The 17698-nt window shown below is 57.4% G+C and overlaps 1 protein-coding gene across 5 annotated transcripts in view; it reads right to left on the bottom strand.

The window, feature by feature from the left end:
* The window catches only part of KIAA0930 (KIAA0930 ortholog), a 43595-nt gene extending 26449 nt beyond the window's left edge, over nucleotides 1–17146 (bottom strand). For 2 of the 5 annotated variants that reach the window (XM_060165145.1, XM_060165148.1), the window contains exon 1: nucleotides 16992–17141. In XM_060165145.1, coding sequence (XP_060021128.1) covers nucleotides 16992–17055 — 64 coding nt within the window. In that variant the 5' untranslated portion in view covers nucleotides 17056–17141. Of the gene's footprint in view, nucleotides 1–9232; nucleotides 9304–16991 lie in introns of those variants that run through there. The other 3 variants (XM_060165149.1, XM_060165147.1, XM_060165146.1) reach the window with 3 other exon arrangements.
* Nucleotides 17147–17698: the final 552 nt, after the last annotated feature.

Below are 17698 nucleotides of genomic sequence, written 5' to 3'. Positions count from 1 at the left end.
TTGCCACGCCCCTGCTCTCAATCCTCCATGAGGCTGACGTCCTCACCTCCACTTGGCTCCTTTCTCAAACACCTACCTTCTCAGGGAGGCCTCCCCAAACCACCCTGTTTAAAATTGTAAATCCAACCCAACAGCCCCTACCCCACTTCCTGCTTTATCTTTCTCCATGGCACCTGTCACTCTATAGCTCATATCTTTTTTACCTATCTTCTTTGCTCTCAGTCTCTCCTGAGTACAGGAGCCAGCAAACGTTTTCTGTTAAGGTCCAGATAGAAAATAGCTTAGGCTCTGCAGACCACACGGTCCTGTCTCAACTACAAAATCACCCACAGCGATACATAAAGAAATGGGCATGGCTATGTCCCAATAAAAGTTTATTTACCGAAAGAGGCAGCAGGCTGGAGGTAGCCTGGGGCCATCGTGCGCCAGCACCTGCCTTACTAGAACATATCTCTTCTAACAGAGCATTTTCCCTCTTTGATTGTTTTGTTCACTGCTGTACACTTAGCTCCTAGAATAGTATTTGGCCTATAGGAAACAATAAATATTGGCTAATTAAGTGAATAAATGAAATGAACCGAACGATTAATGAGAGCAAGGTGGTACTGGTACACAATTAGATCAATAGAACAGAATAGAAAGTACAAAAGCAGAATGAAAATACATGGTAATTTAGTTTATATAAATATTCATCCTTCCAATCAGTAGGATGAAGACAGTTCTTCAACAGGTGGTCTTGGAACAACTGGCCAGCTGAGGAAAAAGAATAAGGTTGGGCCCCTGGTCACGTCAAAACCGATTCCAAAAAAGAAATACTTCTGATGCCAAAAGTAAAATCATAAGAAAACCAAGTAAACCTTGAGTGAATTTTTTTATTCTCTCAGAAAGGGGAAAGCCTTTCTGAGTAGAACACAAAGGCTGTCAAAGAAAAGAATGATATTAAAAAAAAAAAAAGGACAAAAAAAAGACAAAAATTAATAAAAGAAAAACAAAAAGAATGATAGATAAATCAAACAACAAAAGAAATTTCCATAGGAAAACACCCCCATACAACAGAAACAAAGGCAAAAACAACACCACACTGGAAAAATCACGGGATCTCTTAAATGAGGGTTAATTTTCTTAACAAATAAGTTTCATACACTGCATAATAAAATGAAACAGGACGGAAAGGCAAAGGGAGATATAAACGTCTTCTAAGACAGGAAACTATGCTCAGCTTCACACAATTAGAGACATGTAAATGAAAACTGAAAAATTCTATTTTTCACCTATCAGATGTGAAAAAAATCAAAACACCTGACAACATTCCGTGCTGAAGAGGGTGTGGAGAAAGGGGGACTTCATATCAGGCAGCAGGATAATAAACTGATGAAATCTGTAACGAGAGAGCTGGGCAACCAAACCACAACTGCTTCTCCCTTTGACCCAGCAGCCCCTCCCCTGAGGGGTTTTTCCTACAGTCTTCCACCGGCCGTGTAAAATTCTGTAATTCCTACAGCACTGCTTACAAAGTACTGGAATGGTCCCATCAACAGGAAAGTTAACTGAATAAATGAGAGATCATTCACAGAATGGGATACCGTGTAGCTTTCAAACACGAACTGAAGCAGCTCTATCTGTACCGCTAAGGAAAGATCTCTAGGGCAAATGAAGCGAGGGGAAATATGAGGGGCTAACAATATCAGAGGTTTTATATTCATATAAAAGTGAATCGTTCAGAATGACCCAAGTGCTTGTGGGGTGAGAGGCTGGGGCACTGGGATAATGGAACCCAGCCCTCGGGGCTGTTAGGAGTTTTTAATTAGTTGATACCCTGGAAGCCCAACCAGGCTGCCACTGAGCAGGGGCCCAGGGTCAGCAAGTGTTATTTACATCATTGCCAGTATGATCACAGCCTCTGGAGAGAGACCAGGGAGGAGAAAGGCGTCTTGGCCTTTTCTCTATGACTCTTCTCAGACATCTGAATTTTGTGCCCTGACCATGTTTACCTATTCCAAGAGTAACAAACATTTTTAATCACAATGCAGTTACTTGGGGAAATGCTTATGATAGAAAGCTAAAGAAAAAAGAACAGCAAAAAACAAAGAGCAGGCCACAAAAATTGTACAGAACACTTGAAGGAAGGAAATTGCTTTTTTAAAAAAATGCCTAAGAAGAAAGACTGAAAGGAAGTTGAACCCAAACGCCCACAGTGGTTAGTGTCGAGAGTGGGGGAATTACGACGTTTTCCTGTTTTTCAAACATTCTGTAGTGTATCAATAATACGCTGTGCATCTAAACAGCACCAAGGACTCACCGTGTGCCAGGCACTGTGCTAACCACCTACCATCCTCACCTCGGCTGCAGCGGGTACTTGAACCCAGCCATCCACACCTTGCTTATGCTGAAGCAAGCATTTACCGAGGGCCACCATTCAAGGCTGGGTGCTCAGTGCTGGGTGGGACGGGGACCAGAATCCAGCACGGACCCTGCCCACCGGGTGCTGAGCGGGAGGAAGATTTTTATCAGCAACTCACACAGACAAGCAGGACGCTGCCTCGGGAGGGCCGGGAGGGCAGGCTGTGCTCCCTGAGCCTGCACGACGGGCGCCGCGCCTCGCTGGGGCGTCAGGAGCGTGCCCTGAGGAGGGGAGTTTCCTGCTGGGGGGGTGGGAAGAGCATCCAAGGTCCTCCTGGTGAGGCTGAGTTGGGAAAGGGTCCAGAGCCAGGATGCCACGTGGGAGCCCGAGCTGGAAAGGACACGACCGCACAGGGCCTCCTGGCTGGGTTGCGGGCTTTGCGTTTATCCTCAGAGGACCGGGGACCCCTGAAGGGTTTGAGACAGAGTCTCTCTGCTGTGGGGAGAAGGAAGGGGCAGAGGTATGACCCACGGCCTACAGATGCCCGATGCCCAGCCCGTCCAAGGGCCACCTGGGCCAAGGGTCCCGAGAGGGACCTCCTGGTAGCCGCCTCGGCTCAGCCTGGCCCCTCCCAAAGGCTGAGGGGGGGGTCAACTGGCCTCTTTGGGGAGAGTCCAAGGCAGCCCTTGGCCGCTTCCGCCCCCCGGCAGCCAGGGCAGCATGAATAGCCTTCTGTGGCCCCTCAATAGGCCTTTCATCAACTCGTGCCTCTCAGTGCCCCTCATGGGCTAGAGACCCTCCCTCAGGGCACAAAAGACAAAGAAGCTGCCCAGGGAGGCCCAGGGCTGCCCTGATGAGGCACTTGGATGGAGAAGTACTGGTCAGACGGGTCCCCACGTGAGCAATCCCACAGGCCAGGCCGGTCCTCCGCTCCAGCCTAAGGGAAGCACGGGGTCTCAAGGACGGCAAGGCGGCCGGGTCAGGAGAGCCCATCACCTGCCTGGTCCCCTTCTTCTCCAGGAAAAAGTCGAGCCTCCTTCCCCAGATGAGCCAGGACCTACAGACAGCCCCTCCAGTCTGCGCTGTGGTCCCCCATGCTGCAGCCCCTCCCTCCGCCCCTGACCAAACACCCTGCGCGTCCTCAGGCCACCCCACCCCTCACCATGGAGTCCTCCTGGACCGAACCACGGGGCCCTAGGCCCGTCCCAACCCAGCCTGTGCAAGTCAGCTTGGCCATCACGTCCCTGGGGCCTGTTCCCACCACCCGCCCCATGCACCTCCTCTGACCCACCTGGGCCACTTTACCTCATTGGACCTTCACAAAGACCCTGTGAGATAATGTTACTACCTTCATTTAACTGATGAGGAAATCGAGGCTCAAGGTTTGATTCCCTCATCTGAGGTCGCACTGCTGGCATGTGGCAGAGCCAGGCCACAGCCCAGAGCTGCCTTCTAAGCCTGCCACACGAACACACCAATGTGTCCCTTCCCACCGTGACGAGGCAGCTCACTGGCAGGGTGAGCAGGTACCCACCATAGGGCAGGGCCCACAGCGGGGACTCAGTGAATGTTGAACAAACAACCGCATGACTGCACTCCAGTTTCCCAGTTTACTCAGCGAGCACCACGGCAGCTTTGAAACCCAAAGCCGCTGTCCCTTCTCACAATATGCGCAATGTTGCGAAACCCTTAAAGTGCTCCTGCGGCCTCAGGTCACCTCCAGAGGCCCTCAGTCCTGCTAAGCCAGCAAGACCACGGCGGCAGTTGGCACTGCGATCCAAGTCGGGTTCAGCACCCACGCTGAGCCTGCTCCGTGCTGGGCATCACCTGACGCCCCAGGTGCAGCGAGAAACAAACCCTGACCCCGATCTCAAGGTCACTTTCAAGGGTGGGGCTTCAGTGCCCACGGCCCGCAGTTCCCCAAAGCAATCCTCTGCGTTCTCCAGAACAGCCGTGCCTGCAAACCCGCAGCCCTGCGGCCACTTCGCTCCCCACCACCTCTTCCCAGGGGGCTTCGAGCTCGCCTAAGCAGTCATCAGGCCAAAACAGGAGCTCCACATTCAAATTCCCGTCTCCTAGGAGCTCGTCACCGACGTGGCCTTATTCAAACTCCTGACTCACTGCTTTGCTCTGACACATAAACGGGCCTCCAAGACGAGGTGCCGTTCTCCTGAGGGATCTTCGGTGGACACCCACACAAGGCGCCCCAGCCCGACAGGAGCCGCCACCCAGCCACCGCGGCTCCCGCCTCCCGCCCACCCTCCCCACCTTCCTGGGCTGTGATCACCTGGTCACCGCCCTGATCACTGCCCTGGTTCCTGTTCCACCTCCTCCTGCCCCCGCCCCACCGCGCCACGCAGCACGTGGCGCGCGACAGAAGCCCAGAAGCCTGGCCAGCACCGCAAGAGGCTCACAGCCCACCTGCTCCCACCACTGCGCCAGAGCAGATGCAACCCCAGCAAGCCCAGGCCGTGTTGGTGCACCCATCCTGGCCCACGAACCAGGCTCAGAGCTGGACCACCCCACCCAGTGAGTCCAGGCGGAAGGGACTGTCTTGCTCACCACTGTGCCCAGCACCTACTCCTGCAGGCTTCGGGCTCCAGGCTGACGTTTGCCAAGCGCTTCCGGCGGGCCAGGATGCAAAGCTGATGACACACCGCGTGAAGCTAGGATTCAAGTCCCCCCACCCCCGGCCCCTGGGCAGACCCAAAGGACACCTGCCCCTCAGGTGTTCTACCTTCAGCGTCACCTAGCTAGTCCCTCCAAACACGCCCCCAGCCCTCCCCCAGGGGCCGCTTGTCTCATCTCTCCTCGCTCCTGGGGTCTCGGTTCCCTTGCGCAATTCCAGCTGCAGCTTCTTCGCCAGGAACGCCCACTCACGAGCCTGTCTCCTCTTTCATTTCCCTCCTTTATTCTCGCTTCTTCTAAGACTTCCTTCTCTGTGACAACCATGGGGTGGGGTTCTTCTTCATACACTAGACCGGGGCGAAGCCACACGGAAAAAAAGGCGCCAAATGCCTCTCCCTGGAGAGATGGATGTCCAAGCGTGAGAGGGACAGGCCACAGCCTCGAGTCCAGGAGAGCTGGGCCCAGAACCCAGACTGACTACCTGGGACGCTGAACAAGGGCCTTCCCCTCTCTCAGTCTAATCTTCTTCGTCTGCCGGCAGGGGTGACACCCCCCTTCACCACAGGCTGCTATGGGAACGACCCAGTGCTGGGCCTGCAGTAACGGGGCGGCAGCCGGACTCGCAGGGAGGCTCCCAGACACGTGCCCCGCCTGAGATGACACCATCCCCGCTCCCTGCGCGGCTCAGCAGCTCCAGCCTAAGTCGACTCCTTGGGGTTTGCCACACGGAGCGGGGGCGGGACGAGGGCTCCCAGGAGCTGAGCAAGAGCTGATGAGCCCCACGGGGTGGGCAGCTCCCTCCTCCCCGGGGCCGGAGGAAGCTGGAATGCTAGGCCTCCCAGCAGGGGGCGCAGGCTTGGGGACCACCCGAGGCAGCACCGGCCACCAGGTGCTGTGGATTGGTAGGACGGACCTGCAGACAAAGCTGGGGGGCTCAGCGGGCATGACAGCCACAGCCCCGAGCGTGACGGTGTAGCTCTGGGTGGTGGGACGACCGGGTTCTTATTTCCAGCTCTGGGCTGCAGGGTGGCGTATGCAATTCGTCCTATTTCATTTCCGTTGTCCCTGAGCCCAGAGCAGCACTGACCTCCCTGAGGCGCAGTGTAACTGGCCCTGCTTTTGTCAAGTGGCTCGGGTTAGGCAGTAATGCCTGTGGACTGCTGACCACACATCCCAGAACCACTGGCTGCGAACAGTGGTCCACGTCAACCTTCCTCTCCCCATTTTACCTAAGAGGAAACTGAGAGCTGGAAGGGGGAAGGGCTCTGCCCACAGAGACTCCCACAGGCCCCCTGGCCTTGACCCAGGGCCGTCACCTGTCACGGGCAGCCTCCGTGACACTCTCTGATGCTCCAGGTCTGGAGGCTGACCTCTGCCCGAGGTGGACGCAGGGCAGTAATCAGTCCTACTCTGCCAGGAGAACGGAGGCCCAGAGAGCTGCAGCGACTTCCCCAAAGTGACACAGCATTCAGGGAAAATTAATTTCTGAGCCTCCTCTGCCTTCTTCCCTGCTCTGTCTGTGCCCAGCGGGACCCCCCGTGAGGACGGCTCCACTCAAGGGCTACCTCCCCAAGAAATGACCACCCTCTTCACTCAACAGATACCAACCCATCGATTCATCACCCACACTCCCCTCACAGCCCCTTCCCTGGGCCTCGCTCCACCATCAGTCCCACCCTGAGCTGGTACAAGGGATGCAGAGCCAGTGCCAATGACCCTGCAGGGGACCCCAGGGGGTGAGGGAAAGGAAGTCACACACAGGAGGCTATGCAGTGTCACAGGACTGATGGCAGAAATCAGTACAGGTGCCGTCAAGAACAAAGGCGGGGGGGCCCAGCTGATCCTCTCAAGGGGTCAGGAAAGGGCCAGACGGGCCCTTGAGCCGAGAACTGAGAGGTGAGGCTCCCCTGACAGATGGGGCGACAGAGTGGCAAAGTGTGGAGGAGCCCCCGAGAAGACTCGCACGGCTGGGGCTTAGCTGTCAGCAGGGCCAGGTCGGAAAGGATCTTGAACTCTGACTTGTAGGCCTCAGAGGTTTCTAGGGGTGTAAGCAGCAGAGTATAACACAGTCGGGAGTGGCAGCCGTGGTGGGACGGAGGGCCAGGCGCGGGGGCTGGTGTAGTCCAGCCCACAGGTGACCCAGGTGGGGATGAGGGATGGCTCAGGGCAGTCAGAACTCGGCCGCAGCTGGAGGGGCAGGTGAAGAAGGGCTGACCCTTGCCCAGTCTCAGTCAGGCTGAGCTGGAGGCGACACACTCTGGGGAGACGGGTGTTCGAGGGCAGTCAGCAGTGGGGGCTGGTCCAGGGAGTGTCTGGGCTGGTCCGTGATGGGTGTGGGTGGGATCAGGGGGCGGCATGATCGGTTACCCTCTACCCACCTGCCCCTACCATCTCCCAGGGAAGCTCTCAGCCCCGGGAAGCAGGGCCAAGCCCAGTCCAGCTCTGCATCCCCGGGTGCTCAGTCGCTATGGCCTGCACGGGGGAGGCAACAGTGACTACGGTTACCTAAAAATGTACACTGAGAGAGGGGTGGAGATCGCAGAAAAGGGGAGCAATCAACTGGCACGAGGGTCTTGGGTGGCGGTGCAGCTGCAATGGTGCCCGTGAGCAACGTTCCAGAAAGAAGGAGAAGGCAGAAGCCCAGGCCCGCCTCACTCGAGGTCCCCGTCACTCTGAGCCTCAACCCCCCTCTGTAAACAGGGACAAAACCCGCCCATGATTCCGCTCAGCAGCTGTGAGCACCAGTGAGGACGCGGCAGAGCCCTTTGTAAGTCGGGCTCTTTCCTGATGATCTTGGTAGTACACGCTCCTCGTAAAGAGTAGTTTGTACTCTGCTTTCCTCACTTGTTCTGTCCTAAGTGTTGTCCCAAGTGTAAACAGTCAAGATTCAAAGCACGTCCCAAACCAAAGGATTTTTACACTAAAAATAAACAGCGACAGCACCTCCAACTACAGGACTAAAAATTAAGCCCCTCTCCTTCTCACTTTGCCAAGAGACATTTCTCACGTATCCACTGGTCATTCAAGGGAGGCAAAGAACATATCCTTTAAAACAGGGGTCCCAACCCCCAGGCCACGGACTGCTACCGGTCCGGGCCGCACAGCAGGAGGTGAGCGGCGGGGGAGCCAGCGAAGCGCCACCTGTATTTACAGTCGCTCCCCATCGCTCGCATTACTGCCTGAGCTCCGCCTCCTGTCAGATCAGCGGCGGCATGAGCTTCTCGTAGGAGCGTGAGCCCTACTGTGAACTGTGCACGCGAGGGATGTAGGTTGTGCGCTCCTCATGAGAATCTAATGCCTGGTGATCTGAGGGGGAGCTGAGGCAGTGATGCTAGTGCCAGGGAGTGGCTGCAAATACGGCTTATCGTTAGCAGGGAGGTTTGACTGCACAGAGACCGTAATAAATCAGTTGCTTGCAGACTCATATCAAAACCCTATCAGTGAGTGGCAAGTGAAAACAAGCTCAGGGCTCCCACTGATTCTGCATTATGGTGAGTTGTATCATGATTTCATTACATATTACAATGTAATAATAAGAGAAATAAAGTGCACAATAAATGTAATGTGCTTGAATCATCCCCAAACCATCCCACCCCCACACTCCGGTCCATGGAAAAACTGTCTTCCACGAAACCAGTCCCTGGTGCCAAAAAGGTTGGGGACCGCTGCTTTAAAAGACTCAGGCTACAGGGTATTTGTCTTGTATCCCATCAGACACAAGACTCCCTTTTTAGGGACTTCCCTGGTGGTCCAGTGGTTAAGACTCCACGCTCCCTATGCAGGGGACCTGGGTTCGATCCATGGTCAGGGAACTAGATCCCACGTGCCGCAACTAAGAAGCCCACATGCCACAACTAAAAAAGATCCCACATGCCGCAACTGAGGCCCGGCGCAGCCAAATAAATAAAAATAAATAAATGAATATTAAAAAGGTGGTCCCTCCCAAGTGAGCTGACGCTCATCCTGCGCGGCCTGGACCGTGCAGAGGGTCCTCCCCCAGCTGGGCAGCCCTTACCTTGGCCCCCAGACGCCCTGACCCCTCATCTGCAGGTTCACCAACAACCTCTCAGCTCCTGCTGCAGCCAGCTGGGCCCTGAGGGGCCTCCTTGTGCTTCTCTCCCTCCACAGCCCAGCCCGGTCACCTGCCCTGCCCCCAGTGGGCCTCGATCTCTTTACCTGAACCGAGACAACAGGCGGGAGGGCCCATCGGGCATTCTGGCTCTGGTGCTCAGTCTGCCAGGGCCCTCTCGGAGCTTCACCTACCTGTCGGCACAGCAACAGCGACGGGCTGGTTGAATTCTGGATCTTTCTTGTCCATCTCGGCTCCCCCGGGACGGCTGTGACCCTGAGGATGTTCTGCTGCCCAAGCCAAAACCAGGAGGTGGGGAGCAAGCTGCCAGATCAGCCCCGACGCCAGCAGGGCGCGACGTCGGGCAGAGGGACATCACGTCCGCTCTCGGAAGAACACCTGTCCCAAAGCCGCGCAGCAGCAGCAAGAGGACGGACTGGAGGGCTGCCGATCACACCCAGCACTGTCTCCCCGCCCACACCAGCCCCCGGAGGGTAAGAGCCAGGACCAAGGCCTGCACTGCACCCACAGGCAGCCTGGCCCCGTGCTGATGCGGGGGCCACCATCTGTTGTCCCCGAGGCTGGGCGGGCAGGGGCCGCGCAGAGCTGGAAGTGAGAGGGTCTTGGAGGCGAGGAGCAGCCCGGGCCACTCAGTTCCCAGGCTTCCCTGTCCCCAGCTGCAGGACAAAGGACACCTGCCTGCCCCGCTCAGCAGGCAAGCCTGCAATCCCAGGGAGGAGACGGGCCTGGAGAATCACCGACCAGCAGGCAGCCGGCCCCAAGCCCCGTCTCAGGCTGGATCCTCTCTCAACAGCTGGTACACCCGGGTGCCAGGAAGCCGTCACCCGCCGCTCACCTTCTTCCTGTTTGTACCAATGCCAATGATTCAGAAGGTTTTCCATGGCACTTCCATGATAGTCCAGTCGTTAAGAATCTGCCTTCCAATGCAGGGGATGCAGGTTCGATCCCCTGTCAGGCAACTAAGATCCCACAGGCCGTGGGGCAACTAAGCTCATGCGCCACAACTACTGAGGCCACGTGCCGCAACTACAGAGCCCGGGCGCCGCAACTACTGAGCCCACACGCCACAACTAGAGAGAAGCCCATGTGCTGCAGCAGAGGATCCCGCATGTCGCAACTAAGACCTGACACAGCCAAAAATTAAAATAAATAAATAAATAACAGAAAGTTCTCCATGAGTTTGGTAAACATCTGTCTGCCACCCGCCACATCCACCTATGGTCCTAGTCCTGCCTTGGGGGTCAGACAGCAGCCTCTAAGAAATGGCCTCCCAGGTTGGCAGCCGAAAGAAGTCATCCACATGCAGAAAGCTTCGCACAAATGAAGAGGCCTGTTGCAAGCTATTTATAAGAGTGAAAAACTGGATCCAAGCTACGTTTCCCACAAGACAAAACCGATTGAGTAAATTATGGCACATCCACTCAGCTATCCTGTATCATTTAAATAATGTTTAGAGTTTGAACAACACGGAAACGTTTTAGGAATTTTAAGTAAGAAAGCATGATTAAGAAACTTTATGCATAGAATATCAAGTATTCTTTAAAGGGGCTTTAAAAAGATTGGAAAGCAAGATGTTGTTAACAGTGTGACTGCGTGATTGGAACTATGAGTAATTTTTTTCCATTCTTTATATTTTCCAGTTTCTATATTGTACATGTAACATTTTTTTTTTTTTTTTTTTTTTTTGTGGTACGCGGGCCTCTCACCGTTGTGGCCTCTCCCGTTGCGGAGCACAGGCTCCGGACGCACAGGCTCAGCGGCCATGGCTCACGGGCCCAGCCGCTCCGCGGCACGTGGGATCTTCCTGGACCGGGGCATGAACCCGTGTCCCCTGCATCGGCAGGCGGACTCTCAACCACTGCGCCACCAGGGAAGCCCATGTAACATTTTTTAATTGGAAAAAACTTGTCTGGGGATTTTGATGCTGTTTTTTTAACAAGCGTCCCGCTCGGGGCTTCTCTGCAGTGGCCTCATGGCTCGGCTGGTATTCCTGAGCCCGCCCAGCCCAGTGAAGGAGGCAGATGTAAATAAGGAGCCAGCGCTGCAAGGAGGGGGCACGGCTTGTGCAAGGCCTCAGGGCAGCGGCAGAGCGGGCACTGGCGCCCAGGCCAGGGGAGGGCGCGAGGACGCCAACACAGCTGATGGCCCTCTCGCTTTGCCAAGAATCCCTGCAGCCATGACCCTCAGTCTCCTTAGAGTGCGAGGTCCAGCGTCCTCAGCGTTCTCTGGAAGGATGCAGAGTCCCTGCCTTGGGAGAGGACCACTCCGGCAGCTGCCCGGGCTGCTCCAGCCCCAGAAACGGATAGCGGCCAGAACCCACAGGCCTTAAAAATAGGCGCAGGAACCGAAAGAGACACCACTGCCACTCTAAACGGCCACACTTCCTCCTCGCGGCACTGCCCCAGAACCGGCTCTGCCCGCCTTGGGGACGGAGGGCCCCAGGGGAACCCAGAAAAGCTGGCACCAGCCACTGCAAAGCAGCCTGAACTTCAGAGCTTGAATCCAACCCTAATTCCACATGCGGGCACTGGGCCAGATGTTTGTGTCCTCTATAACAACAACAGCACAGAGGGTCAACGCCGTGCCAGGGCTTGTGCTGGGTCTGTTCCTACCGCATCTCCTGCAGTCCTCACGGGGTGGCATGAGGCTGTGCGTGTCACTTCTCAGACAATTTCCATGACCCTACAGACTTTGTTGTCTCCACTTTACAGATGAGGACCCAGAAGCTCCAAACGGTGGCGTGCTTAGGCCCCGTTCTTCCCTTCCAGCCACACCTCCCATGAACATCCCCCGCCCACCACTATGCCCAGCTACACTGCACCGAGCAAGACAGAGGGCTGGGCCGAGCGTGCAAGGTCCTCTTCCCGATTCACAGGGTGGTGTCAGGTGCCTGGCACGTGTAGGTGTTCAGCGCAGAGGCGAGGCTCACAGGAAGGCAGTCTCCCCCGTACTCCTCTGGCTCATTCCAGAACTCTCTGCAGGACGGCTACTGGCACCTGACATGCCTCGGCTGGAACCCCAGGAACCCCAGTTCTGCTACCTCCCAGCTACGTGACCTTGGGTGAGTCATTTTCCCCTCTGAAGCTTCGTTTCCTCATCTGCAAAATGGGCTTTTAACAGAACCTGCCTCCACAGGAGGTGCTGCTGCAGGTCACGGCATGTGAGCAGCATCCCTCGTGCTAACGGCCTCTCCAGTGCTGGCCGGTCCATGAGTCAAACACCCGCCGAGATGCTGAAGGCCAGGCCAAGCGAACTCCAAAGTCCCAGCCGGGCACTCAGAGCCCCAAACACTGCTCCAGCCTCAACTCCCACAGCCAGGCTTCAAGCCTCCCCGCTCCTCCAGGCAAGTCCTGCCCACCCTAAGCCCCTCTCAAAGGCCACGCCTGCACAAACCCCGCTGGTCGGCCAAGGTGGCTCCCTTCTCTGTGCCCCTCACAACCCCTCACACCTCGACTTGGGCCCTTCCCCAGCCCACCTCGTGCCAGGCAGCTGAGCACACCTATGGTGGCCAGGCCACACGCACCCGAGGACAGGTGTGAGGGCTTCACCCCTGCTAAGAGCCCAGACAGATTCTGCCACTTACTGGCCATGGGACTGGGGCATGTTACTCCACCTCTAACCCTGTGTTTCTTCACCAGGACAAAGAGAGCAGTTTAATGATACCTACCTTAAAGGATTATTTTGACGATAAAAGGAAATGGTGAATGTGAAATACTCCTTTTGTCCCACAGCACTCCAAAGAGAGAGAAAATTCCCCAGGCCACCTAAAAGGGGGCGAGGGCCCAAGAATAAACAGCTCTAAAATGCTCAGCCTTGGGGACTTCCCTGGCAGTCCAGTGGTTAGGACTTCGCGCTCTCACTGCCGAGGGCACGGGTTCAATCCCTGGTCGGGGAACTAAGATTCCGCAAGCCATCCGCGGCCATGGGAAAAAACAATACAGTAAAATAAATTGAAAAAATAAAATAAAATAAAACGCTCAGCCTAGGCAGGGCCCAAAGACAAGCAGCCGGGGAAGGCCCCTCTGCCACTCAGACCCGAGTCGTGGCCACGTGACTTGACCAAACGCCAGGGGTGTGCTGCCCCTGTTGAAGGGAGCCTGCCCACGCAGCATGCATGCGCGAAGGCCCAAGCCCCAGGAGGAAGTGTCAGGCAGGCTATCCCCACCTCTGTTACAGACGTCTGCATCACACAACACATGGGCACTGGGCCACCCGATTCTTCCCAACTCAGAACTCTGGAGCCCTGCTCAGGCCGCCTCAGCCATCAGCCTGGCTCACCTGTTACCTGGAATCACAGGCAGTTTCCTGGGGATAAAACGCCAAAATCCTGCTCAAAATCCTGCACAGCCCTGGCTGCTTCCAGCAGGATTTTTACTTCAGCCAAGTCACCTGTGTATCTGGCTCTCTGTCCCCTCAACTGCACCCACACCCCACGCAGCACGGATCAAGGCTGATCCCCCCACCTGGCATGGAGCAAGTCCTCAAAAAAATGCCTCTACTGCAGAGGCCACAGCAGACAGATTCAAAAATCAGGTTGGGATCTCCAAGGTACTTTTCATCATGCAACCAAGAGACAATGCGGGCAGGGAGAAGGGCGTAGTCGCTTTCTCTCATCTCATAGACAGACACTGTTACTTAAATGATAACAGCGGGACTTCCCTGGTGGCGCAGTGGTTAAGAATCTACCTGCCAGTGCAGGGGACACGGGTTCAAGCCCTGGCTCGGGAAGATCCCACATGCCGTGGAGCAACTAAGCCCATGCGCCACAACTACTGAGCCTGCGCTCTACAGCCCGTGAGCCACAACTACTGAGTCCACATGCCACAACTACTGAAGCCTGTGCGCCTAGAGCCCGTGCTCCGCAACAAGAGAAGCCACCGCAATGAGAAGCCTGCGCACTGCAACCAAGAGTAGCCCCCGCTCGCCGCAACTAAAGAAAGCCCACGCACAGCAACGAAGACCCAACGGAGCCAAAAATAAATATATAAATAAATAAATTAATTTTTTTTAAAAAGAGGGATTTCCCTGGTGGTCCAGTGGCTAAGACTCTGTGCTCCCAATGCAGGGGGCCCGGGTTCAATCCCTGGTCAGGGAACTATATCCCACATGCCGCAACTGAGACCCGGCGCAGCCAAATAAATAAATAAAAGAAATGACAACAGATTGTCCAGGGTCAAGCGTCTCCCCCAGAGGCTCCCTTATACCTTCAAAACAACCTGAGGTTAGTTCTGAACAACCTAAGCTTTAATTAAACAACAACAACAAAAATCTGGGAGGTTTAAGTTAACTCATAAATGTAACAGGTCGTCCCAGCTGCAAAGTGGAGATGAGCGGGTGACATGGTGAAAGTGCTTTGGGGAGGGCGTTCTGGGCTCACGCCTGGGTGCTTGGGCCAATCATTCTGTCCTAACTCTACTTTGGGTGTGAAGTCACTGTTTAGCTTGTCCCTCTCTGAACATCACATTTCTCATCTGAAAAATGAAAGAGACGGGCAACGTGAGCCCTTCTAAGACTTCCTTGCCCGTCCACACCCTTCATTCCCCAGCCCAGAAAGTAATCCTCTCATTCATTTGCTGAGTGTGCCCTGGGGCTCTGCTCTGCATGGGCCCCGTGCTGGGCACTGAGGAGACTTAGACTTGGGCAATGCCCTGTGTGGGGGGGGGGGTGGGGGCGGGTCACCTGCTAACTGGGGAGACAGCCACATAGACCATCACAGTGCCACCCATGGTCGTCCGTTCGTCCACCGGACGTGAACCCGGTACAAAGAGAGCACAGGCAGCAGGACAGGGGGCGGAGGAAGGGTCCCCAGGTGGCAGCATTAGCTCTGAGGCCTGAAGGGAGACCTGCACGTGCTTGCAGGGCAGGTTAAGTATGAGGTAGCTTTCCAGGCGCAGAAAAGAGCAGAAATAAAAGTGCAGCGCATCAGAGCACTACAGGGACTGAGTTCTGAGGGGCTGGGGGTGGTAAGATGGGAAGAGCTTGTGCATGAGGGGGGACTAGAGGCAGGAGGGGAGACACAGCAATAGTGCAACCACCAGGCTGTGCTCTTGGCCTACTATGGGCAGGTCCCCTCCCCAGATGCAGCGCAGTAGGTGCGGCAAGGCCTGGTTGGGACATTTGCGGGGACAGGCACTGGGGTCCCACTGACCAGGGGTCAATCCCAGCTATACAACTTCCTCGCAGGCTGTCCCTGGGCTAGCGTCTTGCCTCTCTGAACTTCAGGCTCCACATCGGTGAAGTGGAGATAACGTTCCTGTATCTGGCAAGGTCAGTATCGAATTGACAGAGCCTGCGTAAAGCACCTGGCACACACTGAGTACCCAGGAAATGCCAGGTGCTACAGCAAATTATTGTTCTTAGGGGGTGGCAGTGCAGGCTCCTGGGGGCAGGGACTGTCTAACAGGGCAGAGGGGTGCTCAGGGGACAGTAGGACCGTGTTGACAGGGGAGTGAGGAGGGGTGCCCGGAGCTGCTGAGCAAACAGGGCTGAGGGGCCTGAGCAATGGTCCCTCCGACCCCTCCCCTCTCAGACACTCTGTGCCAGGTGACAGGCGGCCTGCCAGGCGGGCATGCAGCCGGGCACACAGTAGGTGCTCAATGAACATGTGCTGAATGAACGCATGAGGACCCTTCCATTTCTGCTCGAAACTAATTAGTGACACCTTTTCAGAAGAGACCAAAGAACCTCTGTCCTCGTCCACCCCGGCCTGTAGACACCCTACCCCCACCCCCATGCTTGAGGAAAGCTTTGTTCCAGGGCAGGCTGGGCTGAGACCTGCTGAGGGGAAGTATCTTGTACCAAGTCCGCCTCCTGCAAAAAAGGAGGCCGCAAATTTATTTCCTCTCGTCTTCCAGCCTCCAGGGTGTGGCCTGCTGAGGGGCCTGGAATGCCTTGTGACCTTAGGTGGGGATGCGCTGGCTCTTTGGGACTCAGTTTCCCCAATGGTGAATGAAAGGGAGTGGGTCTGGCAGAATCTCCAAGGTTTACATTCCCTTCTCCACAAAGTGCTGTCGCCCCCTCAGACAGCCCCAGCCCAGACTGGGGATGAGGGTGGGGCTGGGGGGTGGCTGAGAACGTGGTATGAAGTCATTCCCGCAGGAAGAAGGGAGGGGTCTTTTCAGAGAGAAAACGGCCTCCTCGGGCTTTAGTCTGAACACGATCCGTCAGTAGCCATCACTTCACGCCCAGCCATGACGGAAGACCCCACCTACACCTGGAGCCCCAGGCTCTCTCAAACCACACGGGGCACCTCCACCCCACGTCACCGGCCCATCTAGGACTTAGGGCCTCCTTAGAGCAGCATCACACCCAGAGAGGCGGCCGGCCCCGCTCCCGCTGCCAAGCGGGTGGGTTCATGGGGCGACGTTCCAACAGGTCCCCAGTTAGAGCCAATGTGCAGAGAGAGCGGTGCGGGAAGACAAAGGCTTCAGGACGCCGGAGACCTGCCCTCCCGGCGAGCTGGGACGGTGGCCGGGGCAGCTGGCAGGGAGGTCTGCCCGGAGCCCACGGGGCCCCGGCCCTGCCATGTCGGGCTCCGGGTCTCCCCAGATCCAGCGCCCGCACTCCCTGCAGCGGCACTGAGGCCCCGGGGAGGGCTTCTTGGAGAAGGAAGAGGCCTGGCGGAGCCACGGAGGGGAAGGAGGGAGACGGGCAGACGCCCGGATGGACAGACAGAGAGAGACGCCGAGTGACCCGGGAGACAGACACACAGGGACGAGAGCGTGCCGGACCGCTCTCGGGACCAAAATCAGAGACGGAGACGCGGAGGCACAGGAAACAGCCGGACGCGGGGAGCCGGGGGCGTGAGGGGGATGCGACACGCAGGGAGCCCCAGAGACACACGCAGAGACAGAGACGCGCAGAGACACCCAGAGGCGCGCACACCCCGACGACGCGGCGGCCCCGGCCTCGACCCCGGCCGACCCCACTCACCGAGGCCGCAGACCTCGCGGCGCAGGCTGAGGCGGCCGCGCTCCTCGGCTATGGCGCGCAGCATGTGCTGCAGCGAGCGCTCCTCGGCCTCCGCGCCGCCCGCAGGTTCCGGGGAGGCGGCGGCGGCAGCGGCGGCGGCGGGGAGGGCGGGCGGCCCGGCCCGGAGCCCCGCGGGCGCGGGTGCCGAGGCGCAGGCCCGGCCCGGCGGCCGCGCGGAGGCCATGCCGGGCCCCGGCTCATCGCCTGCGCCGCGCCCGCGGGGGCCCCCGGCGCGCCCCGCCGCCCCCGCCCCGGCGCCGCCCGCCGCGAGCACCAGTGAAGCCACAATCCGCCTTTGTGCACGTCACCGCCCCCGCCGCCGCCGCCTCCGCCGCCTCCGCCGCCTCCGCCTCCTGCCGAGCCCAGTGAGGCGAGCGCACCTCCGCGTTGCCGACACTGCCCGCCCGCCTCCAGGCCGCCGCCTGCCCCGCCCCGCCTCGCCCGGCCCCGCCCCCAGGCCATCCGGACCCCGCCCCCGGTAGCTGCCCGCCCCGCCCCTGCCCGCCCTCAGGCCACACCCCAGCCATCCAGGTCCCGCCACCGCCCTCAAGACCACGACCCCGATCAGCTAGACCCCGCCCCTTGCGCGTCAGGCCCCACCCCAGACCCGCCCAAGGCCACGCCCAGGGCCGCCCTCCTCTGACCTCCCGCCGCGGACCTACCGGGCT

The sequence above is a fragment of the Lagenorhynchus albirostris genome, chromosome 11, assembly GCF_949774975.1.
Source record: "Lagenorhynchus albirostris chromosome 11, mLagAlb1.1, whole genome shotgun sequence".
NCBI classification, from domain to species: domain Eukaryota; kingdom Metazoa; phylum Chordata; class Mammalia; order Artiodactyla; family Delphinidae; genus Lagenorhynchus; species Lagenorhynchus albirostris.
The sequence above is the reverse complement of the archived record's forward strand: the minus strand, read 5'-3'. Positions and strand labels throughout refer to the sequence as shown.